The sequence below is a fragment of the Ovis canadensis genome, chromosome 12 (assembly GCF_042477335.2).
Source record: "Ovis canadensis isolate MfBH-ARS-UI-01 breed Bighorn chromosome 12, ARS-UI_OviCan_v2, whole genome shotgun sequence".
NCBI classification, from domain to species: Eukaryota; Metazoa; Chordata; class Mammalia; order Artiodactyla; family Bovidae; genus Ovis; species Ovis canadensis.
In genome coordinates this window covers 41,257,480-41,282,900 of record NC_091256.1, presented here as the reverse complement: position 1 = coordinate 41,282,900, position 25,421 = coordinate 41,257,480, and the positions used below count along the sequence as shown (strand labels likewise).

Here is a 25,421-nt window from a genome sequence, read left to right as displayed (position 1 = left end):
TAAGTCTGAAGGAAATCAAATTCTTAAGGAAATGAAGCTTAGAACTACCCAGATGATGAGTATGATGGAGTACAGTGCAGATCACATCAACTTCCCTGGGAGCTTCCTAGAAATGCAGACTCGTGGGCTTTAGAATCAGAGCTTCTGGGGATCAGACTCACGAATCTGTATTTTACCAAGATTTTCGAATAACATTTATGTTCAGTAAAGTGTGAGAAACATTGGTATATTTTTAAGTTGTGAGCAGAGGAAATTAGAATTGTCTCTGCTTCTCCCTGGTCTATTTTATGATCCCTGGCATATATTTAAGACACAAATGAGAGAGAGAACTGAACCTCTGAGTGACCATGGGAAGGCTAAAAAGCTAAACAGTGAGTTTTTTCTCTTCCTTCTTTCTGGGTCAACATTTAGAACATGGCCCAAAGGAAGGTAGACAGTTGGACAGCTTGTCTTGACCGCATGTAATGCTAAATGTGTGATACAGATGGAGAAGGCAGAAATTCATAAGAAAATCTACCAAAAAAAAAAGTCAAATCACATAATTATAAAAATCACTGTGGCAAGTTAATTTACAAAAAAAAAAAAAACAACATTCAGTGAGAAATAAGAATCACGGGGAGTTGCAATCAGAAACAAACATTTGACTAGAGGATAACATAGTGGCTTGACAGAAGGTAATTTAAGGAGAGGAAAAAGACAGGGGACACTTAGATTACGGATTCCATATGGGTCCTATTTCCAATTAAATTATATTTAATTGACTGCTAGAGGTATTATTAGCAAGCAGGCATTTCTTGAACATTAAAACCTTCTTTTTCTGTCTTCTGTTTACTGATAGAATAGAAACCAGGTAGCTACTGCATGATATGCAACATTAAAATTTACCTACTTCAAAACCAAGAAACCTTACTTTTTTGTTTAAATTTAAAAATATTTAGAGTCCTCTCATTTTTTGATAAGCTTCAAAATTCTCAGTTGATCTAGGACATTATTCTTTAGCCTGGATTCCTGTTTTCCTCAAATTTTCTGTTCAGATGAGAAAGCAATGAAATTCATTCAGCTCGAACGACTGTATCATGAGCAATTGCTCGCAAATCTTTCTGCCATTCAAGAACAGTGGGGTGAGTACAAACTAATGTAGAATGCAGAATTATCAATAATCTAACAAATTTTCTCTAGAAAGTTAACGTATTTGACCTGGTTTTCTAAGTCAGGAAGTAGATGTTTCTAGTCAAGTTAGTGTTGCAAAGAAAGTAGCATTTTTACCGCAAGTTTACCTCATTTTAAGAAAGTCTTTGTCTTTGTATTTTGTTTTTCATACCAGTGCCAAGAAAAGAACACTTGTAACTTTTTCATTTCTTCTGATGTCCTTGGCTGATTTAGTCTCTGGGTTATATACTTAGATCTAAAAGTAATCACTTAGCTATTTCTGTGTTAACTTTGGGCTGAAAAGATAATTTTTCATGATAATCTTTATCAGTGGTGCCACTTAAGTATTTTTCCCCTTCTAAACATGTTTTGTAATAGCTAGTGACTAACAGATATTTTAAATTTAGAAACAAAATGGAAAACTGTACAGCCACATACAGTTACACCTTTGAGGAATTCAGAAAAGGGATTTAATGGTGAAGATTTTGAACGGCTTGCTAAATTTTGTGCAACACATCACGAGTAAGTACTTGACTGTTTACAGTGAACTGGAATAGAATATTGGAGAAGCATTGTAGTCCAGAATAGTTAAAATGCAGAATTCGCTTCTTTGTTTTAATGCTAACTGGAGAAATTAAAATTAATAAAATGATTAGGTTCCTTTCTCAGCTTTTATCTGTTTCTTACACAAAACTTAACAAAAGGTCTGTTGTACAAAATTCAAAGCACCTTCTAATTAGAAATTTTTAAATGTAAAAATTTTGATTACTTCTAATTTTGATTACTTTTTGCTTAAGAGATTAGGTGATTCAGATGGAAAATTTTGTGTTGGAATTTTTATTACAGTTATTTTCCAGTGTTTGTATGTCTGTCACTGTTTATATGTTGTAGTAAAAACACACTTTTAAAAGTAGCCTAATAGTGGAATGCAAATGCATTTAATCAGAATACCAGATAATTTTAAATTGTTTGATTTATATAAAGAGTTGGATTTTTAAAACTGAACATAGTAATAATAAAGCACTTAAGTATATATATTTTAATTTATTATTTGAAAACTCAGAATTATAAAGGTGAGGGGACATGATAGTTATTAAAATAGTGCAGATTTCTGGGATGTACAATTTTATTGTGTTAGTTTGAACTTTTGAAACAGTCTTTTTATGGATTCTGCATTATGACCTAATTTTAGTGTGTTAAATAGGTTAACTCTTGGCTTTGTAAAACTTTTAAATAATGGAATATTAAAAATAGATAAGGGAGATTTTTTTCTTACTTTCAAAATATTCAATATAGATACTTTTCTGCTCTTCCCAGGGAACTAATAATTGCTTAATGTGTTATAAATGTTTTAATTATTTAAAAATAAATAGTTATTGAACCTAATATAGACATGACTTTTTTTATTTTTTCTCTCTTTTTAAATATAAGGCAACTTGCCAACACATATTGTTTTTTTAATTTTTATTGCAGTATAGTTGATTCATAATGTTGTTAGTTTCAGGTATAAAGCAAAGTGAATCAAGTTATACTTTTATACATGTATATTCTTTTTTAGATTCTTTTCCCATATAGGTCATTACAGAGTATTGAGTAGAGTTCCCTGTGCTATACAATAGGTCCTTATTAGTGCCAACACATAATTTAAAAACTAGTCTTCAGTCACATTGCTTCACATCTCTAGAGAATATCTGACTAGTGAACAGTAGATAGTACTGTAAACCAAACCTAAAATTTTACGCTTATATTTGATAATTCCCCAAAATTATACTCCTAAAATTAATATAAAATGTTTGAGTATTAAAGCACACAGCTGAATTTTTATATGTACAGGATACATATATGTAACTAATACTCTGACCAAGAGTCAAAACAGTCCAGCCCTTCAGAAAGCTCCCTAATTTGTGTACAAAGCCAGCACCCATCCCCCTCAGGTAGTAACTGCTATCTGAGTTCTGTAACACTGTATTTGCCTGTCCTGTAGTTTTACATAAATGTAATCACACGGACTAGATTTTTGTGTCTAGCTTTTTTGCGCATGATTACATCTGTGTTACATGTTGTTACCTGCAGTGGTAATTTGCTCTGCTTTACTCCTGTGTGGATTCATTATATGACTGTGCAGCAATTTATTTATCCATTATATTGTTAGTAGACATTTGGATTGTTTCCAGTTTTTTAATATTATGAATAAAATGGCTGTGAACATTATTGTGTATGCTTTTTGGTGAATGTATGCATTCTTTTATCTTGAGTGTTCCCTAAAATATATTTACAGATTACGTCTATTTTTATCCTTTTCTGTGGAAAATGTGAATAAAATATCTTCTGCCATAATCAACTTTAGACGATAATGACATAAACTGAAATTTTAATATGTGTAAAGTACTCTTGAAATACATTATTAGCAAAAGGTTGACATTTTTTCCCCCACTGAATCTCAGTATTTATAGCTTCTTTGGAGGTTTTTCATTAGTTATTGGTCATCTAAGAAGATTAACACATGATATAGTTGCACTTTGAACTGTGTGAACCAGTGGTAATGTTTCAGCAGTGGAAATGTTCTGTGCTAATATTAGAATCCAGAGAAGCTGTATTTTTTTTCTTTTTTTTTTTACAGCCATTTCAGTGACATTTGTTTGGAAGCATTTTGCTGCTATAATATTTTTTTTAATTCTTTTTTCCCCCCTCTCTCTTTTTTCCTACAGTCCTCTTTTATCCAAAGATAAGGTAAGAGATTTTCTTTGAAAATGTTTATAGGAAAAACGTAGAGTGTCATGTTTTGTTGTATGGACTGGTTTAGAAAATAAACCTTCCTCAAATTGTTTTCAGCTTTCTAACTTAATGCAACAGTTTTCCCCAAAGTTTTTTTTTCTTTCTTTCTTTCTTTTTGAAAAACTTTTTAGATAGCAGCTGTCCAGAAGTCCCTGGGAAGGAAATGCTTTACGCAGTTAATAGTATCTGAAGATCCAAAGGAAAGAGGAGCTGCAGCCAAAGAGCTGGGTATGTTTTTAAATTAGAAGTAGACGTTAAAAATGCCTGCCTCATATAATATTTTACAAGTATTACATCTGAGTTGCTGTGAAGGAGCTTTTTTGTGCATACTGCTCCTAGACAAATAGCAAAGCAAGGGTTTCTTTTAACATCATATAATCCTATTTTTAGATATCTAGTAGTAGAAAGTATAAAATCTAAATTCTTATGAAAACATAAAATTGTCCCATGTTTTCAGTAGGTGGTTATATGTATCTAAGAGAATATGACAAGAGTGCAAATAAGCTGTGAAAGCGGACTGGTTTTAGTGCATTCAGGTATTCTTTTCTGTATAAAAACCAACAATTATTTTTACAAACTTTACCAGAAATTTTTTTCTGTAAATGTAGATATTATCAAGATAAGTTCTGTATCTTAATAGCTTATCTTAGTAATTCTCTTCCTTTTTTTGTTAGCTAACATGGTATACTTTAATTTGTATATATATATTTCTAAAGCATTTATAGTTATGTTTTATACCACTGTGTCTTATGTCAAAAGTTAAGAGTTTTAGAAATTTGTTTTCTTATAGTAATAATGTATGTTCATTACAAAAACTTGAGAAACTAAAGATAGATTTTTTAAAATGTGTTTTAGGGCATTTATTTTTCCATGTATATGATTTTAGTACTACTTTATATTCCTGGGTCTGAAAACCCTGATGTTAAACAGGCAGCATCATGTGTCTTAACTGAGTTGCCTGAAGAGATAAGATGATGATGATGATGCCCTGAATTTCACTTGCCTTTTTCTCTTTTAAGTTTTTCCCCTCAGATCTTTACTTTATCCCCTCTTCTCTTATGTGGCAAATTTGGGTTGCCTTAGGTCAATCCTACTATGTTCTGTTCTTCCTATCTCTCTTTTCTGGTCATTGTTATGCTGGAAACCAGAATATAATGAGCTTCATAAAGATCTTACGGGAAAACATCACAAAGTAGTCACCTAGTTTGGGTGTGAATACGTCTCTGTGTTGTGCACATTGGGAAGAAGGCTATTCTAAGTTTGAGTCTGACACTGCCCAGCAATAGCTCAGCACTACTTCCAGCTTAGCCTCTGCCGCAGGATGCGTGGCACAGACAGGTAAACTGAGATACTGCACATAAGCCACTTACTTGGTGCTTTGACTCACAACTAGAACCTGTGTCTTCTGGTTTCTAACTGAATTGCAGCATACTTCTGCTAAGGAAGTTGTATGGATTATCAAATTCCACAGTGCAGACATTTCATTAGTAACCATTTTATGGGAAGGGTGTGAACTAAATTCTAGAGAAAGAAATCTTGCCAAGTCTGATAAAATAGTATCTTTTAAAGAAAAATGTCAAATCTCTCATAGTCTACTCAGACAGGTTATTCTATGAATAAATACAGAGAAATGTTAGAAAGAATATGAAAAAAATAGAAATATGAAAATATTACTCTAAATGATTTGTATTTAATATATTCTCTTTGTTTTACCCTGTATTCCTTGTTTCTAATATCTTACATGTTCTACAGTGTAGAGTTTTGCTTTTCTTTCTTTATATATGTCTTGGTCTTAAGCTCCTTATATAATAAGTAACTTGCTTTTGTCTGTGTATGGTTGTTGCTGGTATCAAACTTGTCTGGTTTGAATCCTCTCTCCACCACTTAAATTTGTGTGACCTTAAGAGACTTCCCTGGCAATCCAGTGGTTAAGACTCCACACTCCCAATGTAGGGGCACAGGTTTAATCTCTGGTTGAGGAGCTGAGATCCTGCATGCCACATGGTGTGGCCAGAAGAAAAAGTTTGTGTGACCATAGACAAGTTGCTTAGCTTTTTTCTGTCCCTCCCTTTGCTCAGCTCCAAATGTGGGTTATTTTTACCTCATAGGATTTTTATGAGGATTAAATTAGTAATTTCATTAAGGTTTAGAACAGTGCCTGGCACAAGGTAAGAAACCTACGTGCCGACTGCTCTCATTACCCTTCCTCTAGTACCTCCTCCCATGTTATCACCACCCGCTATGGCTGGTATTCCATTAATCTTCTCTATGTGTTATGCATTGCTGCTTTCCTGATAAATCTACCATGATTAAAGTCCCCAAGTTATTTACATATTACTTTATATTTTCAGTGTACTTTTATGTATATTACTTCATCTTTTCCTCTTAACAATGGATTTAAGGTAGGCTAAGTCATTTTAAGAAACTCAGGGGAGGTAAGTGACTTTTCCAAACAGAACTAATTAGAACACAAAGTTAAAACCCTGTTTTCTGGCCCTGAAGCCCATGTATTTTTATTATATTTTAATTCATTTTTATTAAGTTATATTTATATGTGAAACCATGTTACATATATACATTTATAACAATGTATTAAAAAAATGAAGACCTGTGAACCTTATTCCCAACAGAGGGATTAGATTATTGTCAGTCCTCCTGTTAAAACTACCTTTGTGTTTCTTTCTATCCCATCACCTGCTTTACTCCCCTGCCCCAAGGTAGTCATTATCCTGAGTTCTCCGTTTATCATTCCCTTCCCACTTTTTAATCAACTTTATTGAAGTACAATTTCTATGCAATAAAATGTTCCCATTTTAAGTGCACAATTTGATGAGTTTTGGCAGTTGTGTACAGTCATGTAACTCCTACCCTAGTCAGAATATGGATCATTTTTATCACTCGCAAATCTTTCTCCAAATCTTCTTATACTCAGTCCTTCCCACCTCCAGTCCCAGGCAACCCAGTGCTTCCTGTTATTATCAATAGGTTTTCCCTGTTTCCAAATGTAATAGAAATAGAATTTCTCAGCATACTTTCTTTTGGGAGTTACCCTTATGACTAAATGTACCATTAATACATTCTTTTTTGTTGCTGAGTAGTATTCCATTTTTAACTTTACACAATTCGTTTATCCACATAATTGTTGATAGACATTTGAGTAATTTCCAAGTTGGAGATATCATGAATAAAACTGATAGGAAGTTGTTTTTTTGTTGTTGTTTTTGTAGATATGTGTTTTCATTTCTCTTGGGTAAAGACCTGAAAGTAGAATCAGGGTCATATGGAAGGTACATGTTTAACTTGGTAAGAAACTGTCAAAAAAAGTTCTACAATGCTGTTGTCCCATTTTATACCCTGCCAGCAAATATATGAAAATTTCAATTGCTCCAAATCCTTGCTGACATTTAATATTGTCAGTCTTTTTTTTTAAGTCATTTTGGTAGATATGAGTGTCACTGTGGTTTTTAACTTGTTTTCCTCTGAGGACCAAGGGTGTACATTTTTAGTTTTGCATTGATCTCTGTAGAAGATGCACTAATTTACACTATTATCAATATTTCAAACTTAATGAAGGCACATTTTTTCATCAATCTGCCAAAATAAATATTAACATTGAAAATTTCTTTTTCAAGCCTGATATATCACTCAAATGTTTTTACATGATAATTAGTGAGATATTGAGAAGGTATAAGAAACATGTTAATTCATGAATGCTTTAGTCTCATCCATAAATAACATAGGGAATTGTTCCCTGAAGAGAATTCATGGCAGAATGAGAGTTGCGAGAATAACTCAAAGGCATGTGCGTTTGTAGAGCACATGTTAGAGCTTAGATGAAGTCTGACTTCTCATTTGAGAACTACCTTTTTAATTTGGTATTATTAAGTATGTCATACATTCAACTATTATTCCATTGTTGTTTCATCAGAGTAGAATTTTTTTTTTTAGTGTGTCTTAAGTCAATGCAATAGGGATTAGTAGACTTACCTTACTAGATCTTTGGGCTCAAGAAAGCAAGTTAATGGAAATTCATGTTAGTATTAACAGAAACATTAGCAATAAGTTTATACTATGATACCTGCTTGTAGAAAATTCAAAATATATTTTTGGTTAAACATAGTAGATTGACCATTTACTTCTACTTTTTTAAAAAAAATACTACTGAAATGTCACAAAGGGATCCTTAAAGGCAGAAAGCCAGAAGCACAGAATTGGCAAGGAACCAGCAGCAGATATGACATCCAGAAAATGTTGGAAGCTGGAAAGCAGATGGATGGGTGACAGCTGGCTTCACATACCGTGCATGCTCAGTCACTCAGCTGTGTCTTTGCAACTCCATGGTTTGTAGCCCACCAGGCTCCTCTGCCCATGAGATTCTCCAGGCAAGAATACCGGAGTGGGTTGCCATTACCTTCTTCAGGGGATCTTCCCCACCCAGAGATAGAACCTGCATCTCCTGCACTGGAAATGGATTCTTTACCACTGAGCCACCTGGGAAGCCCAACTTAACATACCAGGGAAAGCCGAAAACTAAGTGTCTACAGGGAAAAAGTTGATTTCTGCCTGAGAGGGTTTGGGAAATGGAAGCACAGAGAGGACCTCTAAATTTAAGTCAAAAAGCTGTGTAGGAAGCATTTAGACCTTGATATCCCCTCTTGACCAAATAGGAAGCCCTATTGGAGACTAGACATAATACAGCAGTGTCTTCAAAAATGTGAGAGAAAAGGATTTCTAACCTAGAAAACTTTACCCAACCAAAGTTCTAATCAGTGGTGAAGGAGTAAAGACTTTAAGATGTGAGTAATCTTAAAAAGTTCACCTTCCATGTACATTTTCTTAGGAAGTGTCCTTACAATAAGAGAAAATAAACAAAGAGGAAGACCTGGGATTCAGAGAAAACAAGGTTTCCAAAATAGAGCCAAAATGAATTCCTAGGATCACTGGGAAAGGAAATTCCAGGACAACACCTGTGTAGCAAGCCTGGAAAGGAGTTCCAGGTCAGGGACTCCAGAAGAATATGTTTTAAAACTGAAAGATTATCTGTTGTTACATATGCCATAGTTGTCCATCTGTCAGAGTTCAAAGATGCATAGATTAAAATTATTTTTAACAAAGTAATGAGGCAGTTATCAACACAAAAGAAAACAGCATAAATGAGAAAGAAAAATGTACCATAATACACAGTCTGGGTATCTTGTGAATAATACTTACAAAGCCATAGTACTGTAAACTTTAAATATTGATTTGCCCCAGATTTATGTTGAATTGTAATGGGAGCTAGAGGGGAAAGAGAGAATCTAAAGAACCATGAGAACTAACTCTCTTCCTTAGTAGGAAGTTAGTAGGTGGTCTCTAAAACTGAAAAGTCAATAGATAACAATGGAAGTCTTCTCTAGAAATGGAGGGTAAATATGAGCAGAAAAAGCTAAAGGAATTGAAAAGTAGCTGCCCCTAGAGAGCAGGAATCAGACAGATGGAAGACTAAGGCAGAAGACTGTTTTGCATTACCAGTAAAGACAGGTTTAAAACTTTTCTCCAAAAGCATAATTTGATATAACAAATTATAAAATGGCATATGTCTTATTTGATTTGGAGACTGAATATGTATTAAAAATATCATTTATATGGCATCACACATAAACTATAGCTACTGTCTTGATCTAGTCTGAAATTTTTGCCCTTTACATCTTAAATTACTATATTTTTTATATTTAATATTGTTTCTAATAGTGGAATGAAGCAACTGTTCTCAGGCTATTATTTTATAAATAATACATTGTACCAATGATAGTCTTTACGGCACACCACTTACATGTTATCTTGCTTCATTAGGAGCTACTTTGATTGTGTTTTGTCTGGTAACCACAGTCAGCCACTTCACTTTCCGGTTGTATTGTTAACCGAGTCCAAGCTCACTCTGCTTACTGCAGGACAAGCCAGTACATCAGAGATGAGGTGTTGGAGGCAAGGAATACGACTTTATTCAAAAAGCTGGCAGACCAAGAAGATGGCAGATTAATGTCTCAAAATAGCCATCTTATGGGAGCCTGGATGTTAGGTTCTTTTATAGAACAGAGAGGGGAAGGAGGTGAGGAAGTAAAGTAAAAAGGTCCTAAGTCTTGCAGAAATCTCCTGAAATAACCAGTCTTGTGGAGGGGTTATGTTAATTTCTTTTCTGCAGCCTTTCACAGGTGAGTAGGGTCAGAATGTCTCTCTGTGAGCTGAACAAAGTACTCTAGTTTAACAGACAGGTTGGAGGGGCAGGGTTCCCTGTGGCAGGCCATTGTGTATGCTTACAGTTGTAGACGGTGATTATAATAACAAAAGCAATAAAAAGCGAAGGTTAAAGTAAAAGAAACAGATCCAACATAAAGTCAGAATTTGCTCTTCCCTGTTACAATAGAATGCCATCTCAGGCTGATTCTCTAACCTTTCAATAACTTATAGCTATTAAATACTCTCACTTTGATTCTTTATAACTTAGTCCTATTACATTCCAAATTTAACACTTAAATCTCATTGTATTCAAAGCTCTTCTCTGTCCACCAGGTCTGAAAGGGCTGGGTGCATGGTCTTTTCCCTTTTGAGCTATCTAGATTAGTGCATAGGCCTGAATCTAATCTATAGGGACGTTGGTGGCTCCAGCAGGACCAAGTGAGGAGGAGCTTACTTCCAAGTCACTTTCCTGGACATTTGTGGTCCTTCAGGTAACTGACCTTCAGCTTGAGATAGCATACCCCGTTCCTCTGATTTGAGGGCCTCTCTGCCATGTGTTTATGCTCTTTATTCTTTGAATTCTATGGATGTGTCTGGAAGGCTGTCTTCTGAACCTTTGGGTACTGGGAACTTGGGGAGAAGAGCTTGGATCCCTTTGCAGCTGGCTGGGGCCCTCCTTGCTCTGACCTCCCCCATCTTAACAGAGAGGCAGACCAGCAAGCTCAGTGGTGAAGGTGACAACCTAATGGGGATTAAAATGGTTTTTTGCAGTCTTCTCAACTTTGAGCGAATCTTTGTTGTTCTTCAAGGCTCAGTCATGTCCGACTCTTTGCTACCCCTTGGACTGCAGCATGCCTGGCTTCCCTGTCCTTCACCATCTCATGGAGCTTTACCATCTCCCCGAGTGATTCTTTGGGGTGGGACAAAAGAAAGAATGCTGTATTCTCCCCAAAAGAGACCTCTTTTTCCTTGTCCTCTCCTCATCTGACTTTGACTTGAGGTGTTGGGAGAGGTAATACGAACTAAGCAGTACAGAGCTGAGTTTGCCAGTTTCTTTCCCTGATTCTCTGAAATCAGAAGATGGCATTTAAGTCCTGCCTTTGTTACGGTATGTGCCACCATTGCTAATTGTTAAATATTGAAGTACCAATACATGAAAAGCAAGGTATAATATAATCATCACTATATTTCATCCTTGATTTTAACCTTTGGCCCAAGCATCCTTAATAATAACGTCCTTAATTAATGTATTAGAAAATTACTTGTAACTTCTCAAGGGGAAGTAGTAACAGGCAGTGGTAAAAAGTAAAGCATAAGTCTCGGCACCAGGCAAAAACGGGTTTGGAATTTTGATATTTCTTTCAATTTCTATTTTAAATAAAATCAATTTAAAATACTTCCCTTTGACTTTAAACCATTAAAAAGTTTCACAAAATATATACTGAATGCATACATAAATTAGTAGATCACAGAGAAGCTTGTTCATGATTCAGCTTTCGGTTGACTGGGCTACGTCACGTTAGTCACTTTCACTTCAGCCAAGTCAAAAAGTCACTGACTGTGATCCTGTGGGCTGCAGCCTGCCAGGCTCCTCTGTCCATTGGATTCTCCAGGCAAGAATCCTGGAGTGGATGGCCACGCCCTTCGCTAGGGGATGTTCCCGACTCAGGGATTGAACCTACGTCTCCTGCATTGGCAGGTGGGTTCCTTACCACTAGTGCACCTGGGAAGCCCTTTCGGTGGATCAAGCATTCCTAACTCCTGGCATGCTGCATGCACTTCATGGGGCTGCAAGGAGTCGGACTTAGCAACTGAACAACTATCACAGAAGTTTTAACTTATGGGCTGTAGCCTGCCAGGCTCCTCTGTCCATGGGGTTTTCCAGACAATAGTCCTGGAGCGGATTGCCATTTCCTTCTCCAGGGGATCTTCCCAACCCAGGGATAAAACCCAGGTCTCCCGCATTGTAGACAAGCGCTTTGCCGTCTGAGCCACCAGGGAAGTCCTTATATTATTTAATTTACATCATTTTAAAATTAAATAATATATGATAAAAGAAAAAGTTAAAACTTCTGTGATAGTTGTTCAGTTGCTAAGTCTGACTCCTTGCAACCCCATGAAGTGCAGCATGCCAGGAGTTAGGAATGCTTGATCCACCGAAAGGGCTTCCCAGGTGCACTAGTGGTAAGGAACCCACCTGCCAATGCAGGAGACGTAGGTTCAATCCCTGAGTCGGGAACATCCCCTAGCGAAGGGCGTGGCCACCCACTCCAGGATTCTTGCCTGGAGAATCCAATGGACAGAGGAGCCTGGCAGGCTGTAGCCCACAGGATCACAGCCAGTGACTTTTTGACTTGGCTGAAGTGAAAGTGACTAACGTGACGTAGCCCAGTCAACCGAAAGCTGAATCATGAACAAGCTTCTCTGTGATCTACTAATTTATGTATGCATTCAGTATATATTTTGTGAAACTTTTTAATGGTTTAATGTCAAAGGGAAGTATTTTAAATTGATTTTATTTAAAATAGAAATTGAAAGAAATATCAAAATTCCAAACCCATTTTTGCCTGGTGCCAAGACTTATACTTTGCTTTTTACCACTGCCTGTTACTACTTCCCCTTGAGAAGTTACAAGTAATTTTCTAATACGTTAATTAAGAATGTTATTATTAAGGATGCTTAAATAAATTTGAACAGATTTATGTTCCTTAGGGGCTTCCTTGGAAGCTCAGCTGGTAAAGAATCCACCTGCAATTCAGGAGACCCTGGTTTGATTCCTGGGTCAGAAGTATCCCTAGAGAAGGGATAGGCTACCCACTCCGGTATTATTGGGCTTCCCTGGTGGCTCAGATGGTAAAGAATCTGCCTGCAATGTGGGAGACCTGGTTTCAGTCCCTAGATTGGGAGGATCCCCTGGAGGAGGGCATGGCAACCCACTTCAGTATTATTACCTGGAGAATCCCCATGGAGAGAGGAGCCTGGTGGGCTGCAGTCCATGGGGTCACAGAGAGTCAGACACGACTGAGTGACTAAGCACAGCACAGCATGTTCCTTAATTAGTCTTAATAGATCAGAACCAGTATTGTTTTTCTTACAATGTGATACAGTATATTTCATAAACATACTAAAAATAATTTTCCCACACTTTAAAATATTTGTTTAAATAGATGCAGCTAATAAAGTTTAGAATGTCTTTTAAACCTTTAAAAAATGACTTTTTTCAATTATAATGAAGACTAAGCAATATATTCTTATTCTTAACATGTTTTCTAATAATCTCTTAATTTTTATATCTAAAGGATTACTTACTAAATGTTTAGAGTATTTCTTCTACTTAAAGATGCTATAATCCAACAGGTAGAATTTCCATTTCAGAGGTGCAGAGCATTACTGTGTCCCATGATCAATTCATGTCCTTTCTCTTCCCTTCTGTACAAAGTGCCATGTTGAATCTTGAAACCACTTGTTTTTCTTCATCTTCAGAGAGTGAAATTTGTCTTGGCATGGAATCAAGAAAAGAAAGCCAACGTAAAGAAGAGACCCCGGAGAGCAGTCCCTGCTGTAATGAGATGGTCAGGCAGGCAGATCCCCGGAGCCTCCTGGTAACTGCAGGGAAGGGCCACACGGAGGAGCCGCTCTGCAGCGCTGAAGCCACGCAGGAGCTCCACGCCCAGCCCTCGGAGTCGGCAGGGAGCAGGTCCAGCCCCCACTCCTCAGGGAACGCTCCTGAGGATGACAGCCGCTTGCAGCTGGCTCAGACAGAGGCCTGCCAAGACCTGGCCGAAACAGAGCGCATTGCTAAGGACCCTAAGGTTTCCAGCCAGTCAGTGACAGAGCCATTGATTTCACCAGGCTCTGACCATATACCTCCTGCATTGATTTCTGAGGGTAAATACTCACAAAGAAAGGAACTCCGGTTGCCACTCTGGGATGCTTCTGAGGCGTTGCCCACAGACCAACTTGAGAACAATGAATTAAATGAGCTGCAGCAACCTGATCTCACAGAGCGTGATGGAAAATCACCACAGGGGCAGGCTGACTCAGAGGGCTCTGAGAGTGTACTTTGTGAAAATAATCCAGTGTCTGATTTAAGTACAGTGCTTCCAGAGGTGTATATGGCCCCAGAGGAACAGGGAGATAAGGAAGAACAAGTCAGTAAGGAGACAGACGACTACCTGAACAGCCTTTTAGAAGGATGCTTAAAAGATACTGAAGATTCCCTCTCATATGAAGATAACCAAGAGGAAGACTCTGATTTCCTTCAAGATCTTTCTCCTGAAGAAGCATCCTATAGCCTACAGGAGAACCTGCCTTCTGATGAAAGCTGCCTCTCTCTCGATGATCTTGCAAAAAGGATAGAGATCGCAGAGGTAAATTTGAGATTTAATAGAATTTTAAAAATAAGATGAAATTTTAAAGCACATATATGTTAAATATTGCCTTGCTTTTGTCAATTTTTCTCTGGCCTCAACCAGGACAGGGAAATTGAGTTAGCATAAACTTTGACTCACTATGTATAATCATGATGTTTATTCCTCAGGTAATTATATTGCATGCCTCCAGTATAGTAAATATTATATACACCATTTTTCATATTTTTATGATTTTCATTCAGCAGGCCTGGGAATTACAAACAAGACAAGATTAGTTACATGCTTGTGAGGAGATCTTATGTTTCTTGTCATACATCTAGAAGATAAAATACTACTGTTTCTTCTTAATACTAATGTATTTTGAAATTCTTTAAAACAGTATAGCAATGAATGAAACATTTTAAAATACAGTAAGAGTTGGAAATACTGAATGGATTTATCAGCTCTAGGTTTGAACAAACTAAATACTCCTTGACTAAGTCAAATTTTACAAATAATTCAAAGTTTTAAAGTTTCTCTAAATAGTAATTAAGCTAATCAAAACCAAAAAAGAGGGCAGGAGAGAATATCAAAGTGACCATCCTCCTTTGTTTGAAAATACAATTTTTTTTTAAAGTTCAGGCTGGGGTGGGGGGACCATACCAAAACTATAGCACCTCCAAAAGGCAGCCTGGCCTAGTAGAAATAGCAATGTGTGACAACCTTAGTTCAAATACTGACTCAGCCTTCAAATACTGACTTCAAATACTGTTACCAGCCTTATGGAGCTACCGTCTGATTCTGTTTATTTCTCTGAGAATTAGGATGCTAACTACTTTTCTTCTTCTCTCATCTTATATTTTTTCCAAGTAAGCTTTTAATTTAATTTGTATCTGTTGTTTTCTGATTCTGCATTATCACTGAAATAAAAAGCCATCAAGATGGAAATGTAGCCAAGCCAAAGTAGACAACAGAATACATATGGAAATGAAACCCTGTGAGAGCTTTCTAAGATAACTACTGGCATGTTACTAGCTTGCTTTCTTGCAGTTTATAGTCAACTCTCTATCAGCTCTGATTTTTTTAAATTTTTTTCTTCACAAAATAGATAAAATAGTCATTCTTTATATTTTAACTGGATCTTTTTATTGCCATTGACAGTCAATCCTCCATAAACTGACTTTTCTTCTTAAGTTTTTCCTTAAAATTGTTTAGTAGTGCTTAATAAGTGCAGAGTTTCTGTTGGGGTGATGAAACTTTTAGAAATAGATATTGGTGGTGGTTGTACAACATGAATATAATTTCACCTAAAAATGGTTAAAATGGCAATGTTATATGTGTGTGTGTATATATAATTTTTGTATCATAATTTTTAAGACTAGAAAAAAAAAGATTTTAAATAGATCTAACAGTATAACACTGGACCCAGAACTCCTTTCTCTTTATTTTCATCAGACTTCTGGTCCAGGGAATTATCAAAGCAAGGCCACAACCATATTCAAATCTAGGTTTAATACCAGAACTTTACTACCATCTAACTGCTTCTTTTCAGGTTGAATCAAGCTGACTTGTTGTATGGTCTAGTTTTACTTTTTCAAATATAAACTGTGGAGAAGGACAGATGCTCCTGTTGAGTCTCCCTGCCTTAATGGACATTTATGGTGGGGAATTAACTGTTGAATTACCAGTGTACTACAACTAAATGGAATAGTCCTTCCTAAAACTCATAATGTCAGCTTTTCCTAGGTTTCCTCCATGGAGATTATGCTATGTACATCTTAAAATCGTCCTTCCTGTGAAATTACTTTTTATACCCGATGGTCCCCTTTCCTGAAAGTCTATTGGTCTGTTAAATTGTACTGATTTTAAAACCCCAGAAGCTGCATATGACTGACAAAGCTAGTTTACTTTTCTATGATAATGCTAAATGGACTGTTTCTGAATACTCCTTCTCCATCCTAAAAATTATACTTTTATAAAATCTGCCTAACTGTGTCAGGAGAAGTTTTTAAACTTTGAAACTGAAAATCACTGTGCTTACTGTTTCCTTAGCGCCTTAAGAATGAAGTTTTGAGCTAAGTAAAATGTTCAGGTAATAGGGGGTTTGCTTTGAAGCACAAACTTCTTTTTAATCCAAACACTGTGTATTTCATGCTTTCAATGAAACTGTGGTAAGGATGTCTCCCATGTGTCAGGTGATGGAGACGCAGGGAGGAGTCAGATGAAGTTCGTGGCATTTGAGGGGCTCTCTGCTGCCACACCTGTCCATACTTCTGTGAGCAGAGGATACAGAACATAATTTCTTACTAACTAAATAATATTCACGGATATTTTTCCTGCCCTCAGGATCCACTGAGGCTCATAGCCTGTGTTCCTCCACAGAACTGTGCTCTCCTTGTGAGGCCTTCTCTCCCAAATTCATCATTTCTTGCCAGTGACTCCGCCCTCACAGATCTCCTTGCCACCTGTCACACTTTCTGCCGCTGTGTTCATGGCAGACTGTAATGGTATGATCTCTCATTGCCATAGCTCTGCTTTCATTCTTTTGCCATTTCTGCATTGCTCAGCTCTGACTTCTGTGGAACTTGGTCCTGATAACCATTACCAGCACAATGGAAGTGTTTGTTGTTTTTTTAAAACACTTAGGTTCATCATTATTTCATTAAGATGAGATAATTTATACAAAATCTCATAGAGAACTAATGTACAGTAATTCATTAATAAAGAAATATGTATCAATGAAACTTTTCTAGGTTTGGGAAATGTTTTCAAAGCCAGAATAATTTTGCTAAGTAAAATAATAGCTTAGTATCCGAAGCATTGCTGTTCTTTCTTATGTAAAAAGAGAACCTAGAATCTGACACACTGTCATCAAATGTATAATATCTACTGTTTTTTTTTAATCTTCTAAAAAAATTTGTTTTTAATGGCAGGATAATTGCTTTAACAGTATTGTGTTGATTTCTACCAAACATCAACATGAAATCAGCCATAGGTTTACCCATGTCCCCTCCCGCTTGAACATCCCTTCCACCTCCCTCCCCATTCTACCCCCTCTACTGTTTTCAAAAAGCATCAAAAACATTTATGTTCATTTCATAGATTCTTAAGAAAAAAGTTCATCACATGTGGAGTGTCTGTACGTTAGAGCGACTCACTCACTTATCCCCTCATTCAGTGATTTTTATGTAACTTCTGAGTGCCATGACATTACAGGTGCAGTGCTTAAAAATTCAGAGAAGGATGCTACATGTGTGAAGCCTCTGTCTAACAGTTGTCTGACTGCATGTGCTACCCGTTTACTGAATTTGAGTATCCTAGTTTTTAGAAAAAGATGAAATTTTTTCTCAATACCCATAATACCCTGACATTTTAATCTCAGAATGCAAACTCCTCTTACCCAGCAATCTAGTAATGCTAATACATCATTGACTGGCTTTGTTCTGGAACCTGGGAGGGTTGCATTATTGTCTCTTTAAACTCTTTAGCTGTTCCTAGCATCAGAACCTTAGGAGGAAATATGCTATACAAGTTCAAGGAGGCAATAGGAACTAGCCTCATACTGCTATTGATAATAAAAGTCCACTCAGCTCATAGTAGGCTGCTACATATGTGGAGAAGAGGGAGTTGTTTTGTTTTCTAAATAAGTAGCACATCAAGTATTGGATAAATTTTTATAATAATTAATCTATTCACATTGAAAATAATCATAGTATGTAATTCAAAGATACCTTTATGAGCAGATTTTGGCAACACGATATGCCATAGGAAAATAAACCATTCGTTTTTCTTCATTTAACATATGTATGTGTAATCTGTTGGCAGAGATGGCATATGTTCAGAAAACTAAAGGCTTCAGATTCAAGCGATTTTTGTTTTTAGAAAAGACGTCATAATTTCTTTACTCCTTTACTACTGCTTGGGTCTTTAAAAAACTTTTAATCTGAAAGAGGGCAACACGTGTTCCTTGTCCTGTGTCTATGTCGGCAGCATTACTTAGCTTTAGGTCTACCTGTCTCACAGGAACCAAAATAGGGAAGGACATAACCTAGAACTTTCTGATGGAGAGAAAGGTAACAATCCAGAACTGGTGTTGAGTTTGTCTCCAGAGAAACTAATCTAAGTGACTTCTGTGCAGTAGTCATCTCTGTCTCTTGGGTGGGACCGGGGATTAAGTTACATTAAGTAACCACTGTGGGATTCCCTTACTAATGTAAGATGCGAGGCTGGGATCAAGCAGCAGGATTTTAGGAAATCATATAATTAGCTCTTCCATGGATCTCAAAGGAGAGTCTTAGAAACAGCAATCATGGTGTTTTTTTGAATGACTGTTTTAAGGGGAGCAGGGTAAGCCCAGCTTCGTCACCATAGAGGAAATATAGTCTTCTAATAACGTAAGAGGGTGCATGGAAAATGCTTGACCCAGGATTTATGTAAGTGTCTAATGAGCCCCAGAGGATTATCCAGGGATTACCTATCCTTTCTCTGTGCCAGATGGCCTCATCTTTGCCTTTCTTTTTTATCCTGCCCTCTAAATTTTCTGATTGCTTACTGCATCTCTTATTTGTCATGTCTCTTGGACCCAGCTGTTTTTTCTTTTCCATTTAAATCGTTCTTTAAATTTACATCTTTACTGCCTCTTTCTGAACTCTTGCAGTAGCTACTTAATAAGTTTCCCCATTGTTCATATCATCTTCTCCCCCTTCAAATGGTCTTATATTTAGTACTGTATAAAAGTCGTGCCTCAACAGGATCCCCCAGCCACTCAGGCAACACAGGTAAATGAAATGACTCAGTTATAGGTTATGGGGGAACGTTCCCATTTCTTATCTAGAAAGCTGAATAGCTTTTTGAAATTCTCTAGATGCAACCAAACACACCTGAGGGTCTGGATCTAACACATAAACTGTGAGTGTAAACCTCTGCTATAAAATAATGTTTGCTTGTCAGTCTTTTCCCATGACTCCATTTGGCTCCACGATAAGGGCTGTATAGTAAATGGCTTGATATTCGAGACACTTGGTAATCTAGCCCATTTTACCTTTCCAGCACCATCTCCTGCTGTTCCTTTGTTCTAAAACTGTTACTGTTGTCAGCCTGGCCTCCCTGCTGCCTCTCAGGTATTACTCGAATATTGTCACCTCTGGTCTTCACCTTCTGTGTTAGTCTTAGTCTGCTCTGGAGTGACAAACTCTGTCCCCACACATTTATTTCTTGTCCACCCTCGAGGTCTAGGCTCTGCCTTTTTAGCATGTAGAGTGCCAAGCACAGTGCCTGTCATGGGCAGTACTCAATAAATGCTAGCTGCTGCCATTATTTCTTGATCACCAAAGTCCATAATGTTTTTTCCTTTGACTTGCAGATGAGGGAGGGGCCTGAACATCATTCCTCCCAAAGTTCTGTCTACCTGTCCTGTTATTAAAGGGCACACACACACGTGTTTGTATATTGCCCTCTTCACTAAATTGCAAGCTTCTGAAGGGTGAGGATTCTGTTGAATGCATTTTTGTATTCTCTGCAAAGCCCAACAGCCACCTGTATACAATAAGCCTTCCCCTGCTCCTCTTTTCTTTTTTTGACATAGTTCACTTAGAAAAATTAATCAGCTTTAAGGATAGATTTGGTTTTGATTATTTTAAGGGGAAAGGCTATGTTATTTGAGTAAGTATAAAGTAGCCTGCCCTCATGATACTTACTCTCTAGAGGGAAAGACACATAATAAGGTCACATAAAAATAAACAGTACCATTTTATATATTGATAATGGCTCTGAAGAAATTTTAGCAGGATGAAGGGGTGTAGAGAGACCAGAGTGCTGGGTAGGGTGGAGGAATGGGCTCTGGCTAACCAGGGTGGAGGGGAGGGCAATGAGGGGACCAGCAGGAAGGCCAGCCAAGCTGGAGCCCAGTGAACAGAACGGTAGGACGTTCAGGTGGAGAAGACAAGCTGAGCGAGTTCCTTGAGGGCCTCGTAGACCAAGGTGAGGAAGTGGAATTAAACTTAACCGGTGGTAACATTTTAAGATGGATTTTGAGCAGAAGATGTGATTTTATATGTTTCCTGCCTGCTCTACGGAGACTACAAAAGTGGAGGCAGAGGCCAAAGAAAGGAGATCAATCCAGTTATTGCAATTATTCAGGTGAGAAATAGTGAAGGACTCAGTAGCAATGGATGTGGTGAAGATATATTTTTATGAAGGAGGACCTAACAAGATTTGCTAATGGAGCAGTTTTGAGGGAAAGAGAATCAGGAGTTCTGTTTTGGAATCTACCTTTGGAATCATTTAAAATGATTTACTGGGGATTAAAAAGTGGGATGGGATCTTGACATTCTTACCCATTTCTTGTCCTATTTTATACTTATTAAATTGTCCCTTTAAACAAATAAAACCTAATTACAAAAACAACAGATAGTGCCTAATTTAGAAACTTAGGTGCATTATAAAACTCATTTTTATTTTAAAAAACTTTTTTCTTTTTAAATTAATCTTGGAACAATTCAGTATCACTGAACTTCATCATCATTTGTTTTGCACTCTCCGAATTGCAGTGTTCTAAGATGCAGCACTGTGGGGTTGGAGATAACCATTGTGTTCTTTCTAGAAGATGACTTTCCTCCATTTAGCCTCAGTTCTTGTTGCTCCAGCTGTGACTTGTTATGTTAATTTGCTGTAGTAGTAGCCATGACATTAATCTACTTCCAGATAAATTGAATGACACAAATGTTCTTTCATCTAACCATCTCCTCCCCAGTATCTCTAGATAGATTTAGCCATTAGTGTAAGTATCTCTTAATTCAGATGACTTATAAGGATTTGTTGTATAAAGTGCTTTGGAAAGACAAAAGAAACTTGCTAGGTTTATTTGAAAGTTCTGTTCATCTCACTTTAATTGTAATATATAACAAATGACACTAAGCAAAATTTTAATAATCATAGAAAATAAGATTTCTTCACATTAAGAACATGGCAGGAGGTTTAATCTTGTGTTTGTATTCAACTTTGCCAATAACTGGTGTTACAAATGCAAGCAAGTTATTTAAGCTGTTTCAGCTTGACTTCATCTGTAAAATAGGACTTAAGTATGACATATTATGTAAATGTCTTTACAGAAAGTGTAGAGATTCACTAAATTATAGTTCTTATTATGGAACCCAGATCTAAAGGACCAAACAGAGAACCATGACTTTTTCTTTCAGTGAAGAATAGTAGCAGAAAACTTGACATGTGTTTCCACAGTGAGATTGCTGGCAGTCAAGCTATTTGTAATATACTAATATGATTTATGAATATTAATTATCAAGTTAGTTGCAAACCGAGCAAAATTTGCCAGCCTTAAGGTTCTGGGTTGAGCAAAGCCTAGGTCAATAAAATAATATTATTTAATATCTATTTTCTCCTTTGAGGAGGCAGATTTAATAGCAAGGACTGTCTGTTGTTTTCCTGGTCATATTATGATTTCTTGTACCAGCAGAGTTGCAGAATAATCTTGTTTTTATAACCAGTTCATTCTTAAAATGCTGTTTGTGATGATCATTGATATTTGAGGGGATGTGCAGGAGAGCTATTTATTTACAAATATACAGAGCTACCGTGCATGCTAACTCGCTTCAGTTGTGTCCAACTCTGTGCAGCCCTATGGACTGTATCCTGCCGGGCTCCTCTGTCCATGGGATTCTCCAGGCAAGAATACTGGAGTGGGCTGCCATGCCCTCCTCCAGGGGATCTTCCCTACAAAGGGATGGAACTCGTTTCTCTTATATCTCCTGCATTGGCAGTCTGGTTCTTTACCACTAATGCCACTTGGGAAGCCCATGCAGAGCTAGGTTAGGTGGATATTTCATTATTTTTTTTAAATTCTGCACTAATTCATAGTGTAGCACCAGTAACAATTACACTAATTGCAGCTTAGACATTCTTTTTGTTCTCAGTGTAAAGGCTTGGTATACTTTGTTTTAGTAGGAAAGGAATTTGGTAATTGAAGTGGGAAACTAAATTTAGTTTAGTTTTATTTTATCTCTTTTTCTTTTTTTTGCTGTACCATGTAGCTTGTGGGATCTTAGTTCTCCCAACCAGGGGTTGAACCTGGGCCCTCAGCAGTGAGAGCACAGAGTCCTAACCACTGGATCACCAGAGAATTAGCTAAATTTAGTTTTTAAAGCTTTGTTTTTTGAGGTTTAAAATTTCTTAACCTTTTAATCTTAACATTATGATAAAAAAATTAAAAGGCATAGAAGCATAGAATTTTTTTTAAGTAGTTTGAATAAGACACATTTCTGTGTCCCCTAAACTTAGAAACACTTGGCAAACTTTTGAATGAGACCCAAGACTAACACCTTGATCTTGTTTTAACTAACTTGCCCTTCTACCATAAAATTAAACTCTACCAAAGCCATTTCTTTAATTTTTTGTTCAATTGCCTTAGCATGGTAAGTAGGAATTTCCAGGCTAGGTGTAGGTTCTAAGACCTTTATTCAAAACTCCTCCCAGAACAGAAAAGACCTGTCTTCTGAGAGTTTCCCTTTTGGCTTGCATCTCCTATGCCTAAACTTAGTCCCACCATCCCTATAGTCTGTAGGACCAGAGGGCAATTTAAAAAGAAGGATCCCTGGAGAAGATCCCTGAGCAAGACTAAAGGGAAATAACGGAAAACAGCACATTCCTTCACTTCAGACACTGTCTTGCTGAAATACGTTCTTGGTGGGAGAGAAAAAGGAAAAGAAAGTAAAGCCTGTGGTTAGATTTTTGCGAGGAATTAAGGGTTGAGTGGGGAGGGTGTCAAGATAGCATGCTGGCTCATCCCACATAACTATAATTCCTCATACTCTTTCTTCTTCCCTCTTTAAAAAATTTGCCAAAGTTCACTGCCACCCATGGTAAATAAGATGGGGCTACTTGGAAAGGCTTGTATCCGGTAACTACTTGACTTCTGGAGCCAAACACCCCAAAATTAGGCCAGGCAGGAGCTAAAGTGGGGGCCTAACAGCTCCTGCACCTACTGTAGCTTCTAGGTCTTAGAAGCACCATCTGTGTCTTTCCAGACGATTTGGAGAGTTTCTCTCGGCCTTTCACCATCCATTTACTCATAGTTGCAGTTCTTTAGATTCACTGTTGGGTCTGTTTCTTGAATTTACAGATTCAAAACTCAGATCACAGTGATATACAGTTAATAGTGATGCAATTCTGGGGGTCTTCTTCAGAGCTATTCTTAATAAAATTGCTTATTCTAAGTAGTTAAAGCAACTTGAAAGCACCTGTGATAGGTGACATCACTTTTGGTAAATACTATTTTAGGGAGAAAATCTATAGTAAAATAAATGAATCTATGAAAAGTTAATTTCTATTTTCCATGTCTTGCCCTTTAGAAACTTATTAGGACTTCTTTTTCTCCCTTAAGTACCCAGTACTTGTAAAGTTTTTCTGTGTTTTATGAAGATTCTCTTTAATGTTTTGCTTTCTGATGAAAGATTGAAAAACTATTCCTTCACATAATTTGTACTTATCATTTTAATGTCACTAAAGTACTTTAGCTTTCTCAAAAGAACTACATCATCTGAAATACATATTTTCTATAAAAAGAATAAGTTACTGACATTGATTTTTTTTTTTTTTTGAGATAATGGTTTCTATAGACCCATGTTCAGGGAAGCCCAGTAGAAGACAGTATTGAGTTATTTGACCCTAAAAGCCTTGAGTTATAAAAAGAACTAATAGAATCTATAATATTTATGTATAATTTAGTATCAGAGATGGTTGGCTGGAACTCCAAATAATTTATTATCGGAGATGGTTGGCTGGAACTCCAAGTCATATTAAGTATTTTATACCATTGATCAGATAAATGACATTACAGGAAGTGGTCAGCTTACAGTGATGTGATACCTGCAAGTCACTGACACGTACAATGTTAGGCACACAGTGCCCAACTATGTCATCACCTACAGCTTGTCCAAGAAGGCAGCCACAAGTCAACCTGTGTGAATCAACCTACTGCTTAGGGGGCCTTTGGTAAGGCCTCTAGTTTCCCAGCCTGGCTCTACGAACCAATTCTCTTCTCTTTCTCCCTACACCTCGGAGTCTTTTCATTCCAAAATGGCAAGGGTTTCTGTTTTGTCTTTGATCCTAAATAAAGGGAGGAGGGTGGTGGGAGAGGAGAGGTATCCCAAGTGAAAACCAGAAAGACAGCGTAGAAAGGGGTAGAGGTGGGGGACTAAAGAGATAATAGCAAACTCTATGGAGAGCCAGGTATTGAATGTTTTAGACATTATGGCCTGTATTTAGTTTTCCCATCGTAGCAGGCATATACAATATGTGGATGAGTGAGCCTGGCTGTGTTCCAATTAAATTATATTTACAAGGCTAGGCAGTGGGCCTTTGGCCTACTGGCCATAGTTTGCCGCACTATGCACACTACAGGGTAGTACGTGCCTAGTAAACTGGGTCTGAGAGAGAGTCTAGAAGAGAAGTTCGTGAAGTGTTTAGAGCACTGTAACATTATTTAGTAAATGTGTAGTTTCTCAGAGAAATTGAGGACAACGCTGACTTTGATGTTAAAAGTTGGTATCAAGTATATGTTTAGCCTCACATATTCATTTCTTAAAAGTTGCTGATGAATGAAAAAAAAAGCCTCTGTTGTAAAGCAAAACCCAGCACTCATGATTAAGCAAAGAGGGGCAGAAAGGAATCATTTTATAGATGACGTAACAGGTAAGGGGAGCTTTAAAGGAGGCCTGATTTCCAGTCGGTGCTGTGTCACACTGCCTGGCCCTGGATTCAATTCAAGGCTTTAGAAAAGAAATCAGTGTTTTAGAAGTCTGTATTTGGCAGTACCTAAATACAAGTGAAAGTATTACTCTGTAAAATTTTGATAATTGTTATTTTTTTTTCCTCTATGGTTAAAACTCTAATAGGAATTCCAATACTTGTTGAATT

The 25,421-nt window shown here is 37.0% G+C and overlaps 1 protein-coding gene and 1 long non-coding RNA gene across 2 annotated transcripts in view; one reads left to right on the top strand and one right to left on the bottom strand.

Moving 5' to 3' along the window:
- The window catches only part of LOC138416027 (uncharacterized), a 36,031-nt gene extending 22,214 nt beyond the window's left edge, over window positions 1-13,817 (bottom strand). Inside the window, exon 1 of the long non-coding RNA XR_011247482.1 lies at window positions 13,450-13,817. This is a non-coding gene — a long non-coding RNA (uncharacterized lncRNA). The remainder of the gene's footprint in view (window positions 1-13,449) is intronic.
- CNST (consortin, connexin sorting protein) overlaps window positions 1-25,421 on the top strand; it is an 89,190-nt gene that overhangs the window by 59,037 nt on the left and 4,732 nt on the right. Inside the window, exons 5-9 of the mRNA XM_069544684.1 lie at window positions 1,035-1,121; window positions 1,557-1,671; window positions 3,858-3,879; window positions 4,056-4,152; window positions 13,624-14,510. Of these exons, the coding sequence (XP_069400785.1) occupies window positions 1,035-1,121; window positions 1,557-1,671; window positions 3,858-3,879; window positions 4,056-4,152; window positions 13,624-14,510 (1,208 nt within the window). The remainder of the gene's footprint in view (window positions 1-1,034; window positions 1,122-1,556; window positions 1,672-3,857; window positions 3,880-4,055; window positions 4,153-13,623; window positions 14,511-25,421) is intronic.